We start from the raw sequence: 21,244 nt of genomic DNA, 5'->3' as shown, positions 1-21,244 counted from the left end.
GGCTTGTGACTTACCCAGGGTCACAAGTTGCACATGGCAGAATAAGGACTCAGCTTGGTGTCTGACTCTGAACCCACAATGTCCCTTTTGCCCCACTCTGCGTCTGAGGATCCAGGGGTCCTTGGTCCCTTCTTCCATAGATGATAGGTGTGTGGAGTAGGGGAGCCTCACAGCACCAAGCTAGTGGACTGTGGGAGACACTCATCCTTTCAATAAATGTTTCTTGAACAACTGCAATGGGCCAGACTCGGGTAGGCTCCGGACACAAAGCAGTGAGCAAAACCAGGCCCAGTTTCCACCCTCAGGGAATGCATACTCTAATGGGAGAGATGATCGAGGCTAAATGTAAAATTGCAGCTGTGATAAATGTCATAAAAGGTTGATACACTGTTCCATGGCATCATATATGAGGCTATATAACCTGAGATCCGAAAGAGGACTAAGGATAAACTTGTTGGAAAAGAGAGAGAAGAATGTTGTAGACAAGGGAAGTGGCTCCTTCAAAGGCCCTGTAGTGGAAGGAGCATAGCAAGTTAAAGGGAGTGAAAGAATGTAGTTGGAGCATGTTCCCCGGTGAGGCTGGTGGATGGGCAGGGGTCACACCTCCCGGGGCCTTCATGAGCACTTTCAGGAGTCTGGTCTTAGAAACGTCCCAGGGGTTATCAGCAAAGGGTGACATCTTAAGCTCAGAGGTATGTGCTTGTTTGGTGTAAAGAGTGCTGGCAAGTCCTGGTTCTGCTCTGTAGGAACCTATGTTTCTGAGCCTAAGTTTTCTTGTCTCACAGTTTTGGAAGGCTGGACCAGGTGATCTTTAAAGTCACCTAACACAGTACATTTAATTTCTTTCATCCTTTCTTCAGCTCTAAGTTACTGTAATGCCAGTGGCTGAGGCCAGGCAGGTTCACATTGGATTCGGGCAGACGGTAAAGAAACCGTGCAGCCAGAAAGCATTAGGGCCATTCCGTTTAATAAAGTCTCACAATGGCAGACAAGCACGCAGGTGGGGGGTAAACTCTTCTCCAGCACACAAACAGCAAAATGGCCCCTCACAGTGACAGGCAGGCAACTCACCATCCACAATCCGCCCCCCCCATCTCTCTTGAACGCAAACATCCATAGCCTTATATAGGCTATGCACACATGCCTCCTCTGCCAGGTGCTTATGCACTAATCAAGCAAAGTGCTTGCAGCTGGTACACCAGCAAGCAAGCCTAACACAGCTGCCCCACAGTTACTATGAGTCTGTTTTGGAGGAATTAGGCTCCCTGTATCTTGGATTGCCCCTAATTAGAAGCTGGGAAAGTGTGTGTGTGTGTGTGTGTGTGTGTGTGTGTGTGTGTGTGTGTGTGTGTGTGTGTTTTGGGAGAGGAGATGGAGAGTGATAGGACCCAGAGCTTCCAAAGCCATCTGATTTTTGTTATATGTTTAAAAACTCTCCTTACATAGCATTCTGTAAAGGAAGCAGGAGACTGCAAGTTGGTATAAAAAGAAAAAGGAGAACGGAAAACAAAGATTAGGAGATGGGGAGAAAGAAAGCAGTGGGAAAGGATTTGAGGGAGGAGGGTGTTAGAGGAGAAGAAGGGGGTTAGATGACTCAGGAATTCAAAGGCTGTTGAATCAGTCTGGCAGTTCTGGACATACCTGGTACACCTCAGAGATCCCAGCGTCCCCAGAGATTGCCTGTGGAAATTGCATATATTGTCATCGAATCTAAGGTGCTAAACACTCACTAGCAGGTTGTACCTGCCTTTGCTTCAAGATTCTAACAAGTATGAATTTCAGGTGTGGGGTCAATAGGGGTTTTCCTACTAAACAAGTCTAGGTCTGGGCCCCATGCTTGCTCCTGTCAGCTAGTTATAGGGCTGACAAAGTAGAGGCAGAAGGTACAACAGGGTCAGGCCTGCTGACAGCCGAGGAGCCTAAGGGAGAAAACTGCCTAGCTATGGCTTCTGGCTTCTTGCCCCTGACTCCTACCATCTAGCCTCCTCTCCCGAGTTAACTGGAAAGTCACTCTGAACCTGATCCCATCTAGCCTTGCCACCTGACAGAGAGGGTACTGCTGTCCTTCTCTCTGCAAGGTGGGTGGAGTCCCTGATTGCCTTCTGGCAACCCAGAGGCTCCTTCTCAGGCTCCTCGGGGCCAGGAATTCTCAGGGCTGGGCCTGGGAGCTCGGAGACACTGGACGGGCTTTCTCTGCCCCTCCCCTTAGTCTTCCTGAGATTTTTTTGCAATTTTGACCACCTACCTCCCACCCCCTTCCTCATCTGATGTGTAGAGGTTGTGGAGGGCCCGCTCCTGCCAAGTGCACACGTGAGTGCACATGTGAAAGGCCTCACCTTACCTTGGAGCACAAATGCTTGACACACGTATGAGTCTAAGCCTGTGAACTGGCTGTATGCCCATGTCCTGCATTGCCCAAATCATGCGTACTCTTCCCTCCTGTACCCCTTCCAGGGCTATGTGTGAGGACTGTGGAAGGCCTGTGTTGCTGCCCTTTGTGGGTATGACCAGAGATGGTGCTGGTGTTTAGGGATCTGGTTGGAATAGGATTCCTTGCCTTACCAGGTGGTGGCGCAATGGATAAAGCGTTGGCCTGGGACTCAGAGATCTCAGGTTTGAAACCCCGAGGTCTCCAGTGTGAGCGCGGGTTCATTTGGCTTGAGCATGGAATCATTAACATGACCCCATGATTGCTGCCTTGAAGCCCAAGGTCGCTGGCTTGAGCAAGGGGTCACTGGCTCAGCTGGTGCCCTCAGTCAATTCACATATGAGAAAGCAATCAATAGACAATTAAGGTGCTGCAAAGAAAAATTGATGCTTCTTATCTCTCTCCCTTCCTGTCTGTCTGTCCCTCTGCTTCTCTCTCTCTCTCTCTCTCTCTCTCGCTTAAAAAAATGAAGGCTTCCTTTCACTGTCATGGGGCTGTACAGATAGGCCCTTGTGAGCAAAGAAAGGAAGAACTGATTGCAGGAGAAAGTAGTCATTTGCCCTCAGTGGCAAGTGGAGCCTCTCTAGTGGGTGACTGGAATTCCAGGTGGCCTGGGAGCCCCTGGGGAAGCTGTGGTTTGGTGCTAAGTGAATTGTTTAACTTATCTCCCCAGGTGTGTGGTCGTGCTGTTCAATCCCCGGAAGCACAAACAGCACCATATCCTTAACAGTTCCAGGTAAATGGTCTGGGCCCTTAGGAAATATTTCCTTCTCCTGGGAACTATGGCAAGGGCACAGTCTGTCTGGGTGTTTGTGGCTTTTGGGACTGGGACCTGGTTGGGCCTCAGGGCCAGAGAGGAAAATGCCACATTTGCCATTGGTGTCTGCTGGTCTTGCCATTTCTTTTCTTTTTTTTTTTTTTAGGTCATTTTATTTTATTAAATTAATTTTATTGAGGTGACACTGGTTAACATAATTATACAGGTTTCAGGTACCCAATTCTACAACACATCTTTACACTATTGTGTGTTCACTGCCCCCCTGAAGTCAAGTCTTTGTCCATCACCATTTATCCCTCCATACCCTCCACTGCCCCTCCCTGGCTTGCCTTTTGAGGGAACTATGAGGGAGCCAGGCTTAGGTCAGGCTGCCAGGGCCCCTCTGAACCTGCCTCCTCTCTTGCAGAAAAACCATCACTGCCCTTGCCTTCTCCCCTGATGGCAAGTACTTGGTCACTGGAGAGGTGAGTGAAAAGGGGGCTGTAGGTCTCTGGAGAGAGTGTGTGGTCTGCCCTCAGCAGAGAGCTACAATCCTAGGCCTGTTTAGGGCTGCTGCCCCATTGGCTTTCTAAACAGAAGCCAAATCCTGATGTTTGCTACACCTTATGGCTCCTAAACTTTAGTGTGCATCAGAATCATCTGAAAGTATTGTAAAGTACACAGTGCTGGGCCTAACCCTAGAGTTTTGGGTTCTGTAGGTCTGGAATAGGGCTCCAAAATTTGCATATCTAACAAGTTCCCACATTGTGCTGATTCTGATGGTTTAGGAAGCACACTTTGAAAACCATTGCCTTAAAATATTCCTTATCCCCGGAGGTCCCCTGCTGGGCACATGAAGAATACCTCTTCTCAGTCTTAAAGGGAGGCAGTGGGGGCAGAAATAGGTCTGAGTGGTAATAGTTCTCAGCCCTAGCTGTCCATCAGAATCACTCAAGAAGCTTTAAACAAATACAGAGGTGTAGGCCCTCACCCAGAGATATTGAACAAAACCTGGGGCCATTTTATCAGTGATAATCATTGTTGTCCTGAGATATTTATTATTTTCCCTCTACCTTTGCCCTGTATAGCACTCTGCTCTTGACTCGTGGCCAGGTCTTAGAGAGATTGTATGCAGTAGCTGGGAGGCTAGGGCCCCAACTCTGAAAGGCTAGTGGGGTCTGTATGCTTCTGGATCTCACTTCCAGTTCTTGCCTCCCTGTAGAGTGGGCATATGCCAGCAGTGCGAGTCTGGGATGTGGCTGAGCGTAGCCAGGTGGCAGAGCTGCAGGAGCATAAGTATGGTGTGGCTTGCGTGGCCTTCTCCCCTAGCGCCAAGTACATTGTCTCCGTGGGCTACCAGCATGACATGATCGTCAACGTCTGGGCCTGGAAGGTGAGTGGGCTGCTGGGCTGGCCTGGCAGCCTCATGAGCGTCTGAGGGCCAGTTTGGGAGCCAGGAAAATACTGACTTGAACCCCTTCACTCTGTTCTGCTGATCTCAGTCTCATTCTAGAAAATGTTCTGGAGCAGGAAAGAGCAACTGTATAGCCAAGTGTGGTGGTGGAAAGGGGCTAGCTTTGTGCCTTTGAGGACCTCCAGAGGACATGAATCTCATCAATTCCCCTGGAAAGGGATTCTCCTCTCTCCCCTGCCCTCCCCACTTTAAAAAATTTTTTTTTTCTTTTTTTTTTAAATTATTTTTATTTATTCATTTTAGAGAAAAGAGAGAGAGAGAGAGAGAGAGAGAGAGAGAAGGGGGGGAGGAGCAGGAAGCATCAACTCCCATATGTGCCTTGACCGGGCAAGTCTAGGGTTTTGAATTGGTGACCTCAGCATTCCAGCCTCCCCACCTTTTTTGAGCAGTAAATCCTGGAAAGAAACTTTTTTTTTCAAGTGTAAATACTGTCTAACCCTCCTCCATCCTCTGTGCCTCTTACTTCTTAGCTCCAAGAGGCAAAATCTTGATTCTCCCTTTGGCTTTCCCTCCAGAAAAACATTGTGGTGGCCTCCAATAAGGTGTCTAGTCGTGTGACAGCAGTGTCCTTCTCTGAAGATTGCAGCTACTTTGTCACTGCAGGCAACCGACACATCAAATTCTGGTACCTTGATGATAGCAAGACCTCAAAGGTGAGACGCTGAGGCAGGAAGTAACCACCAGGGCCAGGCCCCGCTCAGCCCACCCCAGGGACCTGCTCCACTCGGACCTCGCTCTGCTTGCTCAGCAGCCATATAGAAGTCCTGGAGGAGCCAGGTGCTCTCCGAACCGAAGAGTAGTCTCAAAGAACAAGGAGGTCCTAGTTTCCAGGGGCAGGCTCTGGGGGGACAGGTGGGCAGCAGTGGTGTGTCTTCACAGGTGAATGCCACTGTGCCCCTGCTGGGCCGCTCAGGGCTGCTGGGGGAGCTGCGGAACAACTTGTTCACGGATGTGGCCTGTGGCCGAGGGAAAAAGGCAGACAGCACCTTCTGCATCACATCCTCTGGGCTACTGTGCGAGTTCAGTGATCGGAGGCTTTTGGATAAGTGGGTGGAGCTGAGAGTAAGTACCTCTGGTCCCTTTGGTTGGGGCTGTGCGTGTCTTGGCTCAGGGGAAAACTGATACCTATGGCTCCATACTAGGGGCTGGGCCCTCGTGCATGCAGGAGGGGACCCCAGGAGAAAGAACTGTGAGGGAGCCAGAGCTCGGCCTAGTTCCAGCCCATGGAGATCTGTATAACTGCTTCCTCTTTGCTGTCTTCCTGTTTTTCTTTCCCTTGCTTTCCTCTTCTGCTCAGAACACAGACAGCTTCACAGTAAGTGATGCCTAGACTCTCCTGACTTCCTCATGCTGTTTCTTTCTCTTCCCTGGGCTTTTTCCTACTTTGTTTTCTTTGCCAAAATCTCTCGTACCTTAGAAGGGTCCCTAGGGGACTCCCATCCCCCAAACTGCACATGACTGTGGGCCCTCTGTCCACCTGCTGCTAGAGAGAAAGGCATCTCTAGATGAGAGCTGATGGACTCAGGCCAGAGCAGCTGTGCTGCTTTTCCCTTGGCCCTGCCTTGGCTGGCCTCTCCTCTTGGCAGGTGACTATTGAGGGATTGGGCAGGTGGCCTGTGCTGACCTGAGCCCCTCTGCCTGCAGACCACTGTGGCCTATTGCATCTCTGTGAGCCAAGACTACATCTTCTGTGGCTGTGCTGATGGCACCGTGCGCCTCTTCAACCCCTCTAACCTGCACTTTCTCAGCACCCTGCCCCGACCTCATGCCTTGGGGACAGACATTGCCAGCATTACAGAGGCCAGGTGAGCTATGTGAGCCCCCTGCCTTCATTCATAGACTCTGCTATGCCCAGCCTTCAGGGAACAAGGTAAAGAGTGGATCAGTGCGTCAGAGATAACCAGGAATACCTCTATAGACAAACAATTTGGGTTTGTTGGTACTCGTTGCAACCAAGGAGAACCAGGGGCTATTTTAAGTGTGGGAGGGGTATTGTAAGATTTGGGATATTGTGATTTTAGAAATGGTTCAAGAGATTGAAAGTTTGCTCTGATTGGATGCTGTCAGGAAGTGGGGACAATTCTGTAGTTAGACATCTTAATAATTTCTATCGAAAAGGTTGGGCAAAGCTATAATTGATAAAGAAGCAACAATTAATCCTGATAGATGGGGAAGGGTGATGTTTGGTCATTTTTGTGGTTTGCACAGTGATCTTGTTTTTATCTCTGCTCCAACACCATGACAGAGTTGTCTTGTTTTAGGTTTGCTCTGTCATGGCCATAGAGTAACCTTATCTGATGTTGGTGTTCTGTGACATTGTAGGTGTTTATCAGTAGAACACCATGGCCCAGCAGCTAGTGCCAGGTCAGCTGACAGCTGACAGCTGTCAGGGGCTGCTTTTGTCTTTCTTAAGCAACTGTTTTCAAACCTGTGGGTCTGGAGGGGGTTCCCAGGCTCTGCTCCTTCCTTCATGGTTTGGCTTCCGTTTTCATTCCCTTCAGTCTTCCATTTTATCAGTTACTTCACTCACCAGTTTGCCTGTCCTCTTTCCCACAGTCGCCTCTTCTCTGGAGTGGCCAATGCCAAGTATCCAGACACCATTGCCTTGACCTTTGATCCCACTAATCAGTGGCTGTCTTGTGTATACAACGACCACAGCATTTATGTTTGGGATGTGAGGGACCCCAAGAAAGTAGGCAAGGTGTACTCGGCTCTGTATCATTCCTCCTGCGTCTGGAGTGTTGAGGTATGTGGCTGGGTTGGCTTGAGACTGACCAGGTTTGCTGGGATACCATTGTGAAGACAGAAAGTAGGGATCCCCAAGTATGATGTTATGTTCCTGCTGCCTCCTTGTTTCCCTAGCATCATCCCTGTGTATTGCCGATCCTCAGATAGGTCCTAAGCATTGAGCTTGAATTTTAGTGCTTATATATCTTGGGCTTTTTCCAATGTACTCTTGTCCATTCTTTGCCTTGTCCTAGGCTGAGTGATATTGTACAAGTTAATGAATTTGATCAAGCCTCAGTTTTTTCAACTATAAAGTAATATACCTGATTCACCTAATTTTTCTAAGAATTAAATGAAATAATGTTAAGTGGGAAACATAGAAGAGTTGGTACATAGTAGGTGCTTGGTTAATATGCTTTCCCTTAGGGATTATGAAGAATGTCTAATAGTTATGGCTTGTTTACTATGTCACAGACATTGGGCTAAATCTTGGCCAGCATTATCTCTTTCATCTCATTCCTTTCTCTCTGGGCAAAGGACTGCTCCCTCTGGAGATCTGACTTTGTTCCCTCTGCCCCTTCAGGTTTACCCAGAAGTGAAGGACAGTAACCAAGCCTGCCTTCCCCCCAGTTCCTTCATCACTTGTTCCTCAGACAACACCATCCGCCTGTGGAACACAGAGAGCTCCGGGGTGCATGGCTCTACCCTGCACCGGAATATCCTCAGCAATGTGAGCCGTCAGGCCTTAGGGCCCTTACTCCATACTTAGTATCCCCATCCCCTCAGCCTTCACACCTTCTCAGGAACTAGGTCCCCAGACCTTGATCTTCCAGCTCTTATCTGACTGGGCTCTGTAAGCCAAGGGTTTATCTTGTCCAGCAAAACAAACATCTCCCCTTGCAGCTGTACTGGGTCAGGCCTGCCTTATCCACTTCTCCACACCTGTTCCACTATAGGATCTCATTAAGATCATCTATGTGGATGGGAATACTCAGGCCCTGCTGGACAGCGAGCTGCCCGGAGGAGACAAAGCTGATGGGTCCCTGATGGATCCCCGCGTGGGCATCCGTTCTGTGTGTATCAGCCCCAATGGACAGCATCTAGCTTCGGGGGACCGTATTGGCACACTCAGGTAATACCTGGCCTGGAGTGGGTACTGGCTGCCCTCCATGGTGCCAGCTGGGGGAATTAGGTCCTCAAGGACAGAGCTTTAGAAAAATTTGGCTCAAAAAGATTGGAGAAGATATTTATATACAAGGAAAGATAATTTAAATGAAGAAACACAGCAGAAACCATCTTAACCAAGTGATCAAGCTTTGTATCTCCATATCAACATCATGAAGCCCATAATATGATATACAAATAAGGATATAGCATTGTTTCTATGGTATTCTTGCCAAAAATGTATAAGCTCAGTCCAATCATGGGAAAGCATCAGACAAACTCAAATTGAGGCACATGTGATGGAGTACCTATATGGATTAATACTCTTAAAAAATGTCAAGGTCTTGAAAGATATGGAAAGACTGAAGAACTATTCAAGACTGCAGGAGACCAAAGAGAAATGACAACTACATGCAAATTGGATAGGAGCCTGGATCCAGAAAAAGAACATTGTGGAAAAACTGGTGAAATTCAGATAAAGCCTCCCATTAATAGTATTGTATGAATGTAACTTTCCTGGTTCTGGTAATTCAATTGTTATGTAAGATGTTAATATTAGGGAAAGCTGGGTAAAGGAAATGTGGAAACTTCTATAATCATTGCAACTTTTCTCTAAGCCTAAAAGTTTAAAAATAAATAAGAATAAAGTTTGGGGGAGAGCAGAGGAAGCAGGTGAGTCTCTCCTCCTGCAGCATAGCAATGACCTCTACACTCATCGTCTCAATTTTACAGGGTGCACGAGCTACAGTCCTTAAGTGAGATGCTGAAGGTGGAAGCCCATGACTCGGAAATTCTGTGCCTGGAGTACTCGAAGCCAGACACAGGTAAGAAGGAGACCTGGTCCCTAGCCCAGAATGGCACAGTGCTTCTCCAGTCCTGCCCATGCCACTTACCTCTGTCCTGGCTTTTGTATGTGGGACTGAAAGGTTTTGAAACATTTATTGTGTCTGCAGGTTTAGAGGACAGCTCCATTCCTGCTCCATGGGGCTCAGTTACTGTAGGCTTCTTTGCAAGGTTGATAGGGGCCTGCTCTGGGCACTTGTGGGATGATGAATTCTTCCAACCCCAGGTCTGAAGCTGCTAGCGTCAGCAAGCCGGGACAGGTTGATCCACGTGCTGGATGCTGGACGGGAGTATAGCCTACAGCAGACACTGGATGAGCACTCGTCCTCCATCACTGCTGTCAAATTTGCAGGTGGGTGCAGGGCAATTGAAACACATTCTGCCACTTACCACCAACATCACCCTTACCTCTCGCACTGCCATCTGCCTCCTGCCTCTGTCTTGAGGGAGTGTTAGACAGCTGCTGGGAGGCCTCAGGCTGGATGGGAAGACAGGTGGAATGTAGATTCTCAGTCCAGGGGACCCTGAGCAAACCAGGTTGGCTGAGGATAGGGATAAAGGAAAGCCTTGGCGTGGAGGTAAGCATCCTGATTTAATTGGTTGTCCCAGTCATGTAGAGTAGTAGCTCAACAGGCGGGGTATATGGCGGGAAGGCAGAGGAAAGGCTGGCCTTGTGCGTTGAGAGCAGTGGGAGTAGCTAGGCCCCTCTCCTCCATAGCCAGCGATGGGCAAGTCCGCATGATCAGTTGTGGAGCAGACAAGAGCATCTACTTCCGCACTGCACAGAAGGTGAGTGGTGAGGTTTTCCTGAATGGGGCAGTAGGTGGCGGTGGGGGTCCCTACCACTCTTGTACCTGAGGTTATGGGACATAAAGAGAGGAGCAAGCAAGGCTCTCTGGGCCTGGTGAGACATTTGAGCTCAGGGTCTTTCCACATGCTCCACTCTCGCAGTCTGGAGATGGAGTACAGTTTACACGGACACACCATGTGGTACGGAAGACAACCCTCTATGACATGGATGTAGAGCCCAGCTGGAAGTACACGGCTATTGGCTGCCAGGATCGAAATATTCGGTGAGCATCCCTTTTTCTGTCCATCTAACTACATTCCTTCATGCCCAAGGGGCTCAGCTCTAGGTACCTCAGTCCCTCTGTCTTTTTGTCAAGAACTTTATGCCCCCTTGAACCTATGGAATGAGTACTTTGCCTCACCCAAGAGGTGGTAGTCCCTTTGGTGTTGGGTAGTGGCTCCCATAGAGAGCGGGGCTGGGAGCGAGTTCTGGCATTTCTATCACCTAGGTGTACTTGATCGTGAACTCTTCTTCATGTGAATGAGCGTGTGTTTCTTTGTAGGATCTTTAACATCAGCAGTGGGAAGCAAAAGAAACTATTTAAAGGGTCACAGGGTGAGGATGGCACTCTGATTAAGGTAAGGGGCCAGTAGGATGGCCTCTGGGCCCGAGACAGGAGGATGAGGGTAGTAGGTGGAGAGAGACTGGTGCTTCCCTTCTTCCAGCTGTGTGTCCCACTCCTCAGGTGCAGACAGACCCCTCAGGGATCTACATTGCTACCAGCTGTTCTGACAAGAACCTCTCCATATTTGACTTCTTCTCAGGCGAATGTGTGGCCACCATGTTTGGCCACTCAGGTGAGTGTAGCCCCAGTACTTTACCCCTGGAACTTGACTCTTTCTCCCTTCAGTTTTTTGGGACCCATCAGAGCTGCCTGTCCCTCCTTCCAACCAACGCCTGACCTCCACTGTTGGAACAGAAGCTTGGCAGAACTTCAGGATGGTTCATAGACAATATTCTTTGTTCTTCACAGAGATTGTCACTGGCATGAAATTTAGTAATGACTGCAAACATCTCATCTCTGTGTCAGGGGACAGGTGAGCAGAATCCATCTTCACTGAGACACAGATTCTTCCTCTGAACCCAGACATACCCTGCTCCATCCTCCCTCTTCACCTCAGTGCTGTCTCTGGGAAGTAGGGCTGAATAGGGATATTTCTTGGCTGGACCTACCCTGGCATTAGAGGGTGGCTCTCGTCTCCTTGCCAGCCTGTGGAGGAGATGAACTAATGGTGTTGCCAACCCCAGGGGCTACCCCTCCCTCACCCTACTCTGTGGCTCTACCCAGCTGTATATTTGTGTGGCGCCTGAGCTCTGAGATGACCATCAGCATGAGGCAGCGCCTGGCCGAGCTGCGCCAGCGTCAGCGTGGGGGCAAGCCGCCAGGACCATCCTCTCCCCAAAGGGCTGCTGGACCCACTCGGTGAGGACAGAGAATGGGGTATGGGCAGGCAGTGGGTGGGTGTCCACATTGCTCACTGTCGTCTTACTGCTCCCGCTCCTTGTTCTGAACCTCCCTTTCAGCAACTCTGTATCCTCCAACACCTGTTTCTCACACGAAGACTCATGTTGTCCTCTTCCCCCATTGAGTCTCTTCTCCCTGTGACCTTCCTTGTCTTGGACTCAGGCCCGAGGCCCCGTCAATGCTGTCTTCTGGACCAGCTCTCTCATCAGACAGTGACAAGGAGGGAGAAGATGAGGGCACTGAAGAAGAAGAACTTCCAGCTCTGCCTACCCTTGCCAAGGGTACCAAGAAAGAGCCAGGTCTGTGGAAGTCTGTCATGGGGCTAGGCAGGCACTAGTTGGTCTAGTGGCTAGATAAGTCCTTTCTGGGACTGTGGGGGTAAGAGTATGTGAGCTGAGGAGGCCAGAGCATCACTGTGGCCACATAGGGTATGGGCTGGTGTGGGGCCAGGGCTCTGGGGTGGGTGGGCAGGAGACACTCTCTGACTGCCTGTGTCTGTCTAGCCTTGGTGCCCAGCTCAGCGCTGCCCCGAAGCCAGTCCCACTGGGAGATGAGTCGGGTGAGTCACCATCATTAAAATGCCCTCCTAAGGTTACAGGAATGAAAGAAGGTGAAAGGAGAGCTCTCTGGGCTTGGCGGGGCATTTGGGCATGGGTTCTTCCCACATCCTTTGTATCCAAAGAAGGGCCCCATGGGGGAGTTCAGGCAGCTGGGCCAGTCCCAGGTTAGAGATGATGAAGCCCAGATGTTTCCTTCCTGTGGGCCAGGTGAGGGGCTGCAAGGATTAGTCACTGCTAGGGGAAGTACTGCACTTGTTCAGCTGTCTGTAGGCCTGGGAGTAAATATGAACAAAGAACAGGTTGAGGTGGGGCGTAGTAAGGGGGTGTTTAGAAGTAAAGTTCAAGAAAATCAAAGGTCCACAGAGCAGAACTATGGAGAAACTCTAGTTTTAAAGACCCCAGGTTAGGAGGTAAGCTCAGAACTCCCAAATAGTTAGGTTAGAGAGAAAAAGCCATAAGAGGGCCAGTAACTGAATGACTACTCAGAGTAGTAGAAGGAGAGTGTAATGCCAGTGGCCAAGGCCAGGCAGGTTCACATTGGGTTCGGACAGACGGTAGAGGAACTATGGAACCGGAAAGGGTTGGGCCATTCCTGTTTAATAGTCTTGCAATGGCAGATGAGCAAACTGGCAGGAGAAACCTTTTCCCATTGCAGCAGGCAAACAAACAGCAAAACACAGTGCCGGGCAGGCAGTCCTCCATCCGCCCCGAGTCAGACCACCCTTACATAGACTATGCACATGTGGCGTGCTTACGACTAGTCATGCAAAGTACAAGCGAGCAAGCCTAACACAGCTGTTTTCCCAACATTCCACCCCTTTAGGGTTGCTCGCCCACAATCTGTGCAACAGGTATCTTCTGTGATGGTCCCTGTGCAAGGAGTAAAGTACATTACATAAACAAACAGAGACTTCAGCACAAGTTATACAGTAATCACAAAGGCCCGGTGCAGTCCCCACTTGTCCTGTGTCAAGATATCAAGTGCCAGCACCTTTCATTGTCAGCAGCAGTTACATGGGATAATGGTGTGGTGCCTCTCCTGTGTTCTGACGAGGCCGGTGTCTCAAGCCTGGGCTATTGGTTTGTTCTTGATGCTATGAATGGACTTGGGGTCCTTGCTGAGACTGTTTTCAGGGTAGGGAACTTCTGGAGACTCCTAGCTCTAAGGTGTACATGACACCAGGTAAACATTGAGACCAGAAGGTCGTCTAAGACAGTATGTAGAGTGAAGCTAAGAGCATGAACTCCGGAGCCAAACTACCTGAGTAATAACCTATAGGCAGGCCACTTACTGTCTTTGGGACTTGGACAGGTTACTTAAGCCTGCTCTGCTTCAGTTTCCCAATCTGTAAATATGGGGATATTAGTACCTACTTCATAAGCTGGTTGTAAGGTTTCAGTGAGCTAATACGTGTGAAGTGCCTGGCTACAGTAAGTGATATATAAATTTTTGCTAAAAATTTTGTGTGATTGTTAACTGTTACATGTCTCCCACCCCTGCCCCACACCAGGCAAAAGAGACAGTGGAGTTCCTAGACCCAGCTCCTACAGCCAGCCAAGGACCCAGAAGAAGGGGGCGCTGGTCTCAGTCAGGCGTGGAGCTGAGTGTTCGTTCCATGCTGGACCTGCGGCAGCTGGAGACACTGACTCCAAGCCCTAGGGGCGCTAGCAGGGACTCTCCGGCCGTGACCCCATCTGGTTCTGGGAAGCATGGTCAGCAGGCCCCTGAGAACTTACAGGCTATCCAGGTGAGCCAGCTTTCTCCCAGTTCCATAGAGATCTCCAAGCAGCCTTGTGCCAACACCTAGAGCCTGAGCGCTGGTCCAGCTGTGCTCACTCTGCCCCTATGGCACCTGGGTAACCTGAACTGCAAATTCAGGGTGGGGCTAGTCAGGCTGCATGCTGTCGTGATGGTCTTGGTCTGGGTTCCTTGGAGGGCTGATGATAATATGTAGTGGCTGGAGGCTAGCAGCCACAGTGCTAATATAGTTCTTCTAGAGCAGGGGTCCCCAAACTTTTTACACAGGGGCCCAGTTCACTGTCCCTCAGACTGTTGGAGGGCCAGACTATAAAAAAAAAACTATGAACAAATCCCTATGCACACTGCACATATCTTATTTTAAAGTAAAAAAACAAAATGGGAACAAATACAATATTTAAAATAAAGAACAAGTAAATTTAAATCAACAAACTGACCAGTATTTCAATGGGAACTATGCTCCTCTCACTGACCACCAATGAAAGAGGTGCCCCTTCCAGAAGTGCGGCGGGGGCCGGATAAATGGCCTCAGGGGGCCATAGTTTGGGGACCCCTGTTCTAGAGGCTCAAGAACACTGGTTGGGGCCCAGCCTGGTTCTTGGTGTCTGTCCTCAGAGTTGGAGTATTCAGTATTTCTCAGAATTGATGCACACCCCTTCCTCTTTTCCCAGACTCACTATGACATCAGCTACCCCAGTATCATACTTTTGTGTGTTTCTAGAATGAAAAGCCCCCTCCGCCTCAGGCTTCCCAACCCTGTTCCTGCCCCCATGTTATCCGATTGTTGTCCCAAGAGGAAGGGGTCTTTCCCCAAGATCTGGAGCCAACATCCATGGAAGATGGTATTGTCTACCCAGAGCCGAGTGACAGCCCCATCTTGGATACCAGGCAAGGGTCCATGCAGCCTCCAGTCTACCCTTCCCTCTGAGTGTTCTTTCATGAGCAGAAGGCTGGTCCCAGGGTACTCAGGCTTGCCCTTCATGTCAGCACTGCCTCATCTCCCGTCCTGCTCAGAGCAGGAGGAGAGGAAGTCAGGGGTCTAGTGGGGCTGCTGCTTATCCCTGCTCACTGCCTCTTTTTGCCCCTGCTGGCCTTCCTGGCAGTGAGTTCCAGGTGCAGGCACCAGCTCGAGGGACCCAGGGAAGAGTGTACACAGGCAGCAGGGGCTCAGAGAAGCACAGCCCTGACAGTGCCTGCTCTGTGGATTATAGCAGCAGCCGCCTTTCCAGCCCTGAGCACCCCAATGAAGGTGAGGCTGCAGCCCTGAGGGAGGGCCAGAACCACGCAGGTCAGAGGACAGAGGTGGGAGTGGAGGCCCTGGTGACAGATGGGCCCAGCATGATGCTTCTCTCCCCCTCCTCCACATCCAGACTCTGAGAGCACAGAGCCCTTGAGTGTGGATGGCATTTCCTCAGACCTTGAAGAGCCAGCTGAGTGTGATGAGGAAGAGGAGGAAGAGGATGGAGGCCCTGGCCCTTACGAGCTGCAGGAAGGCAGCCCCCATACCCCGGACCAGGAGCAGTTTCTAAAACAGCACTTTGAGACTCTGGCCAGTGGGGCTGCTCCAGGTGTGGTCAGAAGGCCAGCATGTGGTCACTGCAGTCTGCCTGGCTCAGAGGTTCAGAGGGAGGTTCAAAGGGAGGCCATGTCCTGGCACTTGCCTTCTCTAGGGGGTAGAATCTGGGGCGGGAGTTTCGTTCATTTCCTGATTTCTGTCACCCTGGCAGGGGGCCCAGTTCGGGTACCAGAAAGGACCGAATCTCAGAGCATCTCTTCACGATTCCTTCTGCAAGTGCTAACGCCCCCACTCAGGTACTCTCCCCAAGCAGCTCTCACTTTGCCATGAGGAGCTCTGGCTTTCCTGACCGCCCTCTGCTGCCGATGGGGCCAGTCCTGCCCCTGACGCAGCATGGAGCCTCCTCTCTCCAAGGCTTTCCATGCACAACGGTATTTCGCACTCTCCGAGTTTTGGGACAACCAGCCTGTCTGGCTTTATGCCGCCCTTCTCTCCTAGCGCCTCCCTAGAGCTGTGGGAACTTCTCCCCATCTTGGCAGGAAAGAACCTGAGCCTCCTCTGGGCCTTCTTTCACATTTCCTCCCTGTAGGGAACCGCCCCCATCTTCCTCAAGCCTGGCACTGACATTGAGGCCAGTGCAGGTGCCGCAAGCTTCTGGGGAGCAGCTGAGAGGCAATGGTGCTAACCCTCCAGGAGCACCCCCAGAGGTGGAGTCCTCCCCTGGAAACCCTGGCGCCCAGCAGGCAGCTCCTGTGCTCTTGCCACGATGCCGTCTCAACAGGGACAGCAGCTGGACCCCCAAGAGAGTGGCCACAGCCAGTCCCTTAGGTGGACTCCAGAAAGCCCATTCCGTGCAGAGTCTGGTGCCACAGGGTGAGGAGTCTGGTGGGCTCAGCTGCAGGGTGTGGGGAGTGTGGAGCACGTGAGCATGCTGGAGGAAGGAGGGCCTGAGGTAGCCCTATGTGTTACTGCCCTTGGGTGTCCTTTAGTGGTATGTGCAGGGCACAGGAGCTCCTCAGGAATTCAGCCTTAGCACCTGGGACGCCTTCCTCACTACCTAACCTGCATATATCTGTCTCCTCTGTAGGTGAGGCTCTTCCACCAGGCCCATTACTCTTACGGGAGATGGAAGCCCAGGAGGGCCTAAGTTCCCTGTCCCAGGCTGATGGCTGTCTGTCTCAACCCCACTCCTACCAGAACCCCACCACCAGCTTCATGGCCAAGATATCTCGCAGCATTTCTGTTGGGGAGAACCTGGGCCTGCCAACTGAACCTCAAGTTTCTGCCCCCATCCGGGTCTCACCACTCAGGCAGCTGGCCCTGCCCAGCAGAGCTCACCTGGTCCTGGACATTCCAAAGCCACTGCCTGATCGTCCTACCCTGGCCACATTCTCACCTGTTACCAGGGGCCGGGCCCCTGGTGAGGCAGAACATCCTGGTTCCTCAATGGGCGTAGGAAAGGCTCAAAGTACAACTGAGAGGCGGGCCTGTTTAGGGGAGGGTATCCCTCCCAGGCCTAGGACAGAGTGCCAGGTTCAACCTGGGCCCAACAGCCTTTGTGCCCAGCACCTGCCGGTTGGCAGCCTCCTCCAAGACCCTGAGAACTTGCAGCTCCCACCCCCTGAGAAGACTCCCAGCCCCATGGAGTGCACCAGGCGAGGAATAGCCCTAAGCCAGGCCTCAGGTGTGCACGGCTCCCCAGCTTTCATCTCCTGTCCCATCCTCTTTCTCCCACTTTTGTTGGTCACTCTGGCTCCATCCCATTTCTCTGCATCCAGTTTCTGGTGGTTTTGTCCTGTCTGTTCCTGTCTCAGTCTGTAAGTCACACCCCTGATGGTGAGACACTCCTGGCAACCGTCCTTATCTCCCTGTGACCCACTTGCCCCTCCGTGCCCTCTGTCCCTGGGGCTGGGGCCGGCCATTTCCTCTAGACCTTATTTTCTGAATGGTGCCAAGAAGGGGTTGGGAAAGAAGAGGCAAGAGGAAGGGACTGAGGGCAATTGGAGGGGGTATAATGCTAGTGGGTAGACCTGTCCTGCTGTCTGGGCCATGGGTGGGAGGCCTGAAAGGGCAGCTTTGCTGGGCCTGAGCGATGCCTGTCTCTTCTAGAACCCACAGTAAGCCTGGAGCAGTGCGAACAGCTTGTGGCAGAGCTCCGGGGTGGTGTGCGCCGGGCTGTGCAGCTCTACCACTTGGTACGTGTGGGGCACTCACCAGTGGGGGAGTCAGCAGGGCGGGAGTGCTGGCTGAATCTCCAGAACAATGAAAGGCTCTCCCACTGATGGGTGGGTAGAGCAATCAAGAACATACTGCGGGGGGACCCGGGTTCGATTCCCGGCCAGGGCACACAGGAGAAGCGCCCATTTGCTTCTCCACCCCCACCCCTCCTTCCTCTCTGTCTCTCTCTTCCCCTCCCGCAGCCAAGGCTCCATTGGAGCAAAGATGGCCCGGGCGCTGGGGATGGCTCCTTGGCCTCTGCCCCAGGCGCTAGAGTGGCTCTGGTCACGGCAGAGCAACGCCCCGGAGGGGCAGAGCATCGCCCCCTGGTGGGCAGAGCATCGCCCCTGGTGGGCATGCCGGGTGGATCCCGGTCAGGCGCATGTGGGAGTCTGTCTGACTGTCTCTCCCCGTTTCCAGCTTCAGAAAAATACAAAAAAAAAAAAAAAAGAACATACTGAGCAAGGGGGTGAGAGGCCAAGCTGGGCCACTTGAACCAAACAGCTGTTGGTTATTTCTAAGAGCTGGAGACTTTCTTAGACAAGAGGGCGGGATAGAGAGCCCACATGTCCTAGTTTGCTTAGGACCATCCCAGTTTATGCCTGTTGTCCTGGTATGATTATTAATAGTGTCCCTTTTCATATTCAAAAGTTATTTGTCTGCCCGGACATGGGGGTAGTCCAGCAGGGCCATGCCTTGAAAGAGGAGTTACTACCAAAATGTAGAGGGACTCCTCCTTTGAGGTTTCCCCACCGTCTGCCTCCATCCATAGCCTTTGGTCATACTTGCTGATCTTGGAGTGTGGAACTCCCAGCCACACCCAGCCAGGCATGCAGTCCTTTCTTTGGGGGCAGGCTACCCAGGTGGGGCCCCTTCTTTTTTTAGACATGCATTGACAGGTCGCTTTACTATTCCTCCAACCCACTTCCCGGGTCCTGTTGCAGGTGGCTAGCTGCAAGACGCCCTCAGCGGAGCAAAGTAGCATCATCCAGCTCCTCAGAAACACCTTCTCTTCAGTGCAGCAGGAGCTAGAGGCCCTGGCCGGGACAGTGCTGTCCAGCCCTGGCGGGAGCCCTGGGGCTGTAGGAGCTGAGCAAACACAGGCCCTGCTAGAGCAATACTCAGAGCTGCTGCTTCGAGCTGTGGAGCGGCGCATGGAACGCAGACTCTGAATTCCAGAAACCTGTCCCAAGTGAATGCTCCCCCTATTCCAAACTAGCCCCTCCTCCACTCACTCAAACCTGTGGGGGTGCTTGGAGTGGACAGCAGTAATCGTGCTCGGAGGGGAAGCAGCTTTCTCAGCTGCTTCTCATGGGGTCCCTGTATTTATTAATTTATTTCCTTGACTGTTGCCTCACTTTCTTGGAACTTCTGCCTCCACAGCCACTCCAGTGGCTCATGCAGGAGTTAGGTCTTGGGTCTTTGTCATCTTGGTGCTGTAAGGAGTATGAGGGCAACCCTGCCCCATCTGGGGGAGATCAGGAAGTGCTGGCCCTCTCTCTTCTTAGAAGCCATTTGAAATTACTGCAGGGATTAGCTCCCTGGGGTGGAGCACATACACAGGGTATTCACTGGGTAGAGCTGAGAGGTAATGTGGTATTCAGTGCCCTTCAGCCAACAGTATAGCCTCTCCTCTACCTCCACTTCCCCTCGCATACCAGCTGCACTCCCCTGGCTGCCAGAGCAGGGGTTATGGCTTTTCTCCAATTCCTGGCAGTTCAGAAAGGCAGACCCTCTGGCCCTCCAGGGCATTCCCAGCCATCAGGAAACAAGTTGGTATCAAGGCCTGAGCTCCTACATTCCACTCCCATCTCCCTTTCTGTCTTGGCCAGAACTTGTGGATCCAGCTGTGGGATGTTACTGCAGGACAGTAAAGCCCTCTGCTAGGCAGACATGAAGCCCTGACCTCCTTTTCTTAGGACCTTGGCCTTCCCAGTCCTCCAACCCTTGTCCCCAGCAGGCTACTGGAGCCCAGAGGCCATCTCCCTGCATCCTGAGTGATTCTCAGTGAGAAGCCTGTGTTGGAGTTTTCCTCATGGTTTACAGGGCGCTGGCCCACCTTCTGAAGACCTTGGACACAGACACACACACACACACACACACACACACACTGTCTCTCTCATGCTCTCTCTCTCCCTCTCATACTTGCCAGTTGGGTAAGGGTACATTGCTAGAGTACTTGGCCAATTACCCAAGTACTTGGTTGTGTGTGCCTGGTTTCCTCATGTCCTGCCGCAGCTGCACCACCTTTACCACCCTGGCTCATGTAGAATGCCTATTAAGAAGCATGAAACGGGGGGGGGGGGGGGGGGGGGGGGACACACTAAACCCAAATTCTGGGTTCTTGGTGTTTCCAGTCTAGGTGGTATGAGATGGCCCATACGGTACCCTATCAAAGGCAGTGCTAGGCACCTAGGGTGCTCTGGATACTGAAGGTTGAGGGGAGGGAGGCACATGGGACTGCAGCAGTGGCCAAGAGACACTGGAAAGGTGGTAGGAGGGACAGGTAAGTGGTAGAGGTGGGGGGACAGATTAGAATTAGAAGGACAGTTCAGGGTGAGGAGAAGGAGATAGGGCACAGTGGGCAGGTAGAGTAGGACCAAGTAGCGAAGCAGTTACTGAAGAATTGGGGTGAAGAACGTGTCTCTGGGCCCAGCTGCTTCCCTCTGTTTCAGGTGAGGCACTTGACCATGGCTTCAGGCCACAAAAGCCCATTCTTCCATCAACAGACCTTTGGGCTCTACTGGCTGTACAGGCAGGTTTAGAAAGAAATGGTATTGTTTGAATCAGCCCGAGTGCACCTGAAAAGATGGAGCCTATTTCACCCCCACTGTTCTCTACTACCACCACCTGTATGGCCGATCTACAGAGAATCCGGGGCCCAAGAACTCATAACTGAGGGTGGATTCCCTGGCAGGGCTGCAGCTAACCTAGTCCGGTTTAAAAATATACTTGCAACTCGACCCCCCTCATCCACAATCCGAACACCAGCCACAGCACACCCGAACAGGGCTCCGGCCCGGCCCTCTGGGCTGGGTTCCTCGTAATCCTTAGCCAGTTTGATCCTCACAAGGAGGAAGCAATACTCTGGCTGATGTTTGTGAGAAGGTGGCCGCCCTTTCCCTACCCTCAACCCAGCGTCGGGGAAGGGGTCCTGTGGCCGGGCTGGTGCCCATTCCTTTCTGCATGTCTGAGGCCACTCAACTGCCGTCCCTGCCCAGATATTCCCTGACCCAGTTTTGAAAGCCCCCTTATTTATAAATTTTATACTTTGTCCAGGGCCTGGCGCTTTCCTACCCCCCAGGTCTCACGGGGCAGGGGCTGTTTTTAACGTCTGTTTGTATTGATGTATGAACTGGTTAATAAACAGTCATTTGTTAATTCTGGGACGCCAGCAAATGGGGCAGGCATCAAAAGGCTCTTCTCGCTCGCCGCATGGGTAGCGGAATCCGCTGGGGGCGGGGAGAGGAGAGTTGTCTCCAGG

At 51.7% G+C, this 21,244-nt stretch overlaps 1 protein-coding gene across 5 annotated transcripts in view; it reads left to right on the top strand.

The window, feature by feature from the left end:
- The window catches only part of MAPKBP1 (mitogen-activated protein kinase binding protein 1), a 67,915-nt gene extending 46,675 nt beyond the window's left edge, over nt 1-21,240 (top strand). For 2 of the 5 annotated variants that reach the window (XM_066387952.1, XM_066387953.1), the window contains 29 exons: nt 3,102-3,164; nt 3,613-3,670; nt 4,408-4,578; nt 5,175-5,312; nt 5,539-5,721; nt 5,957-5,974; nt 6,304-6,464; nt 7,216-7,405; nt 7,970-8,116; nt 8,343-8,518; nt 9,283-9,374; nt 9,620-9,745; nt 10,112-10,182; nt 10,345-10,466; nt 10,746-10,821; nt 10,929-11,040; nt 11,217-11,280; nt 11,532-11,666; nt 11,871-12,007; nt 12,212-12,267; nt 13,780-14,016; nt 14,749-14,915; nt 15,131-15,315; nt 15,398-15,595; nt 15,755-15,839; nt 16,133-16,416; nt 16,631-17,227; nt 17,653-17,738; nt 18,705-21,240. In XM_066387952.1, coding sequence (XP_066244049.1) covers nt 3,102-3,164; nt 3,613-3,670; nt 4,408-4,578; nt 5,175-5,312; nt 5,539-5,721; nt 5,957-5,974; nt 6,304-6,464; nt 7,216-7,405; nt 7,970-8,116; nt 8,343-8,518; nt 9,283-9,374; nt 9,620-9,745; nt 10,112-10,182; nt 10,345-10,466; nt 10,746-10,821; nt 10,929-11,040; nt 11,217-11,280; nt 11,532-11,666; nt 11,871-12,007; nt 12,212-12,267; nt 13,780-14,016; nt 14,749-14,915; nt 15,131-15,315; nt 15,398-15,595; nt 15,755-15,839; nt 16,133-16,416; nt 16,631-17,227; nt 17,653-17,738; nt 18,705-18,932 — 4,363 coding nt within the window. In that variant the 3' untranslated portion in view covers nt 18,933-21,240. The remainder of the gene's footprint in view (nt 1-3,101; nt 3,165-3,612; nt 3,671-4,407; nt 4,579-5,174; nt 5,313-5,538; nt 5,722-5,956; nt 5,975-6,303; nt 6,465-7,215; nt 7,406-7,969; nt 8,117-8,342; nt 8,519-9,282; nt 9,375-9,619; nt 9,746-10,111; nt 10,183-10,344; nt 10,467-10,745; nt 10,822-10,928; nt 11,041-11,216; nt 11,281-11,531; nt 11,667-11,870; nt 12,008-12,211; nt 12,268-13,779; nt 14,017-14,748; nt 14,916-15,130; nt 15,316-15,397; nt 15,596-15,754; nt 15,840-16,132; nt 16,417-16,630; nt 17,228-17,652; nt 17,739-18,704) is intronic. The other 3 variants (XM_066387955.1, XM_066387954.1, XM_066387956.1) reach the window with 3 other exon arrangements.
- The last annotated feature ends 4 nt before the right edge of the window (nt 21,241-21,244 follow it).

This window comes from Saccopteryx leptura, chromosome 6 (assembly GCF_036850995.1).
Source record: "Saccopteryx leptura isolate mSacLep1 chromosome 6, mSacLep1_pri_phased_curated, whole genome shotgun sequence".
In the NCBI taxonomy this organism is placed as follows: Eukaryota; Metazoa; Chordata; class Mammalia; order Chiroptera; family Emballonuridae; genus Saccopteryx; species Saccopteryx leptura.
Note: the sequence above shows the minus strand (reverse complement) of the source record. Positions and strands in the feature narration are given on the sequence as shown.